Below are 221 nucleotides of genomic sequence, written 5' to 3'. Positions count from 1 at the left end.
TCCCTCCCTGCTGAGCCTCCTCTTCAAGGCAGCTGTCGACGTGAGCTTCCTCTACATCTTCCATCGCCTCTATAAGGACTATGACATGCCGCGGGTGGTGGCCTGCTCCGAGTCGCCCTGCCCCAACACCGTGGACTGCTACATCTCCCGGCCCACAGAGAAGAAGATCTTCACCTACTTCATGGTGGCCACGGCTGTCCTCTGCCTCCTCCTCCACCTCG

The 221-nt window shown here is 60.2% G+C and overlaps 1 protein-coding gene across 1 annotated transcript in view; it reads left to right on the top strand.

Annotated features, from left to right (window-relative positions):
• Positions 1 to 221, top strand: part of GJB4 (gap junction protein, beta 4, 30.3kDa) — a 982-nt gene that overhangs the window by 495 nt on the left and 266 nt on the right. Inside the window, exon 2 of the mRNA XM_010841250.1 lies at positions 7 to 214. Coding sequence (XP_010839552.1) covers positions 7 to 214 — 208 coding nt within the window. The remainder of the gene's footprint in view (positions 1 to 6; positions 215 to 221) is intronic.

Source organism: Bison bison, unplaced genomic scaffold (assembly GCF_000754665.1).
Source record: "Bison bison bison isolate TAMUID 2011002044 unplaced genomic scaffold, Bison_UMD1.0 scf7180017864158, whole genome shotgun sequence".
Lineage (NCBI taxonomy): Eukaryota > Metazoa > Chordata > Mammalia > Artiodactyla > Bovidae > Bison > Bison bison.
Note: the sequence above shows the minus strand (reverse complement) of the source record. Positions and strands in the feature narration are given on the sequence as shown.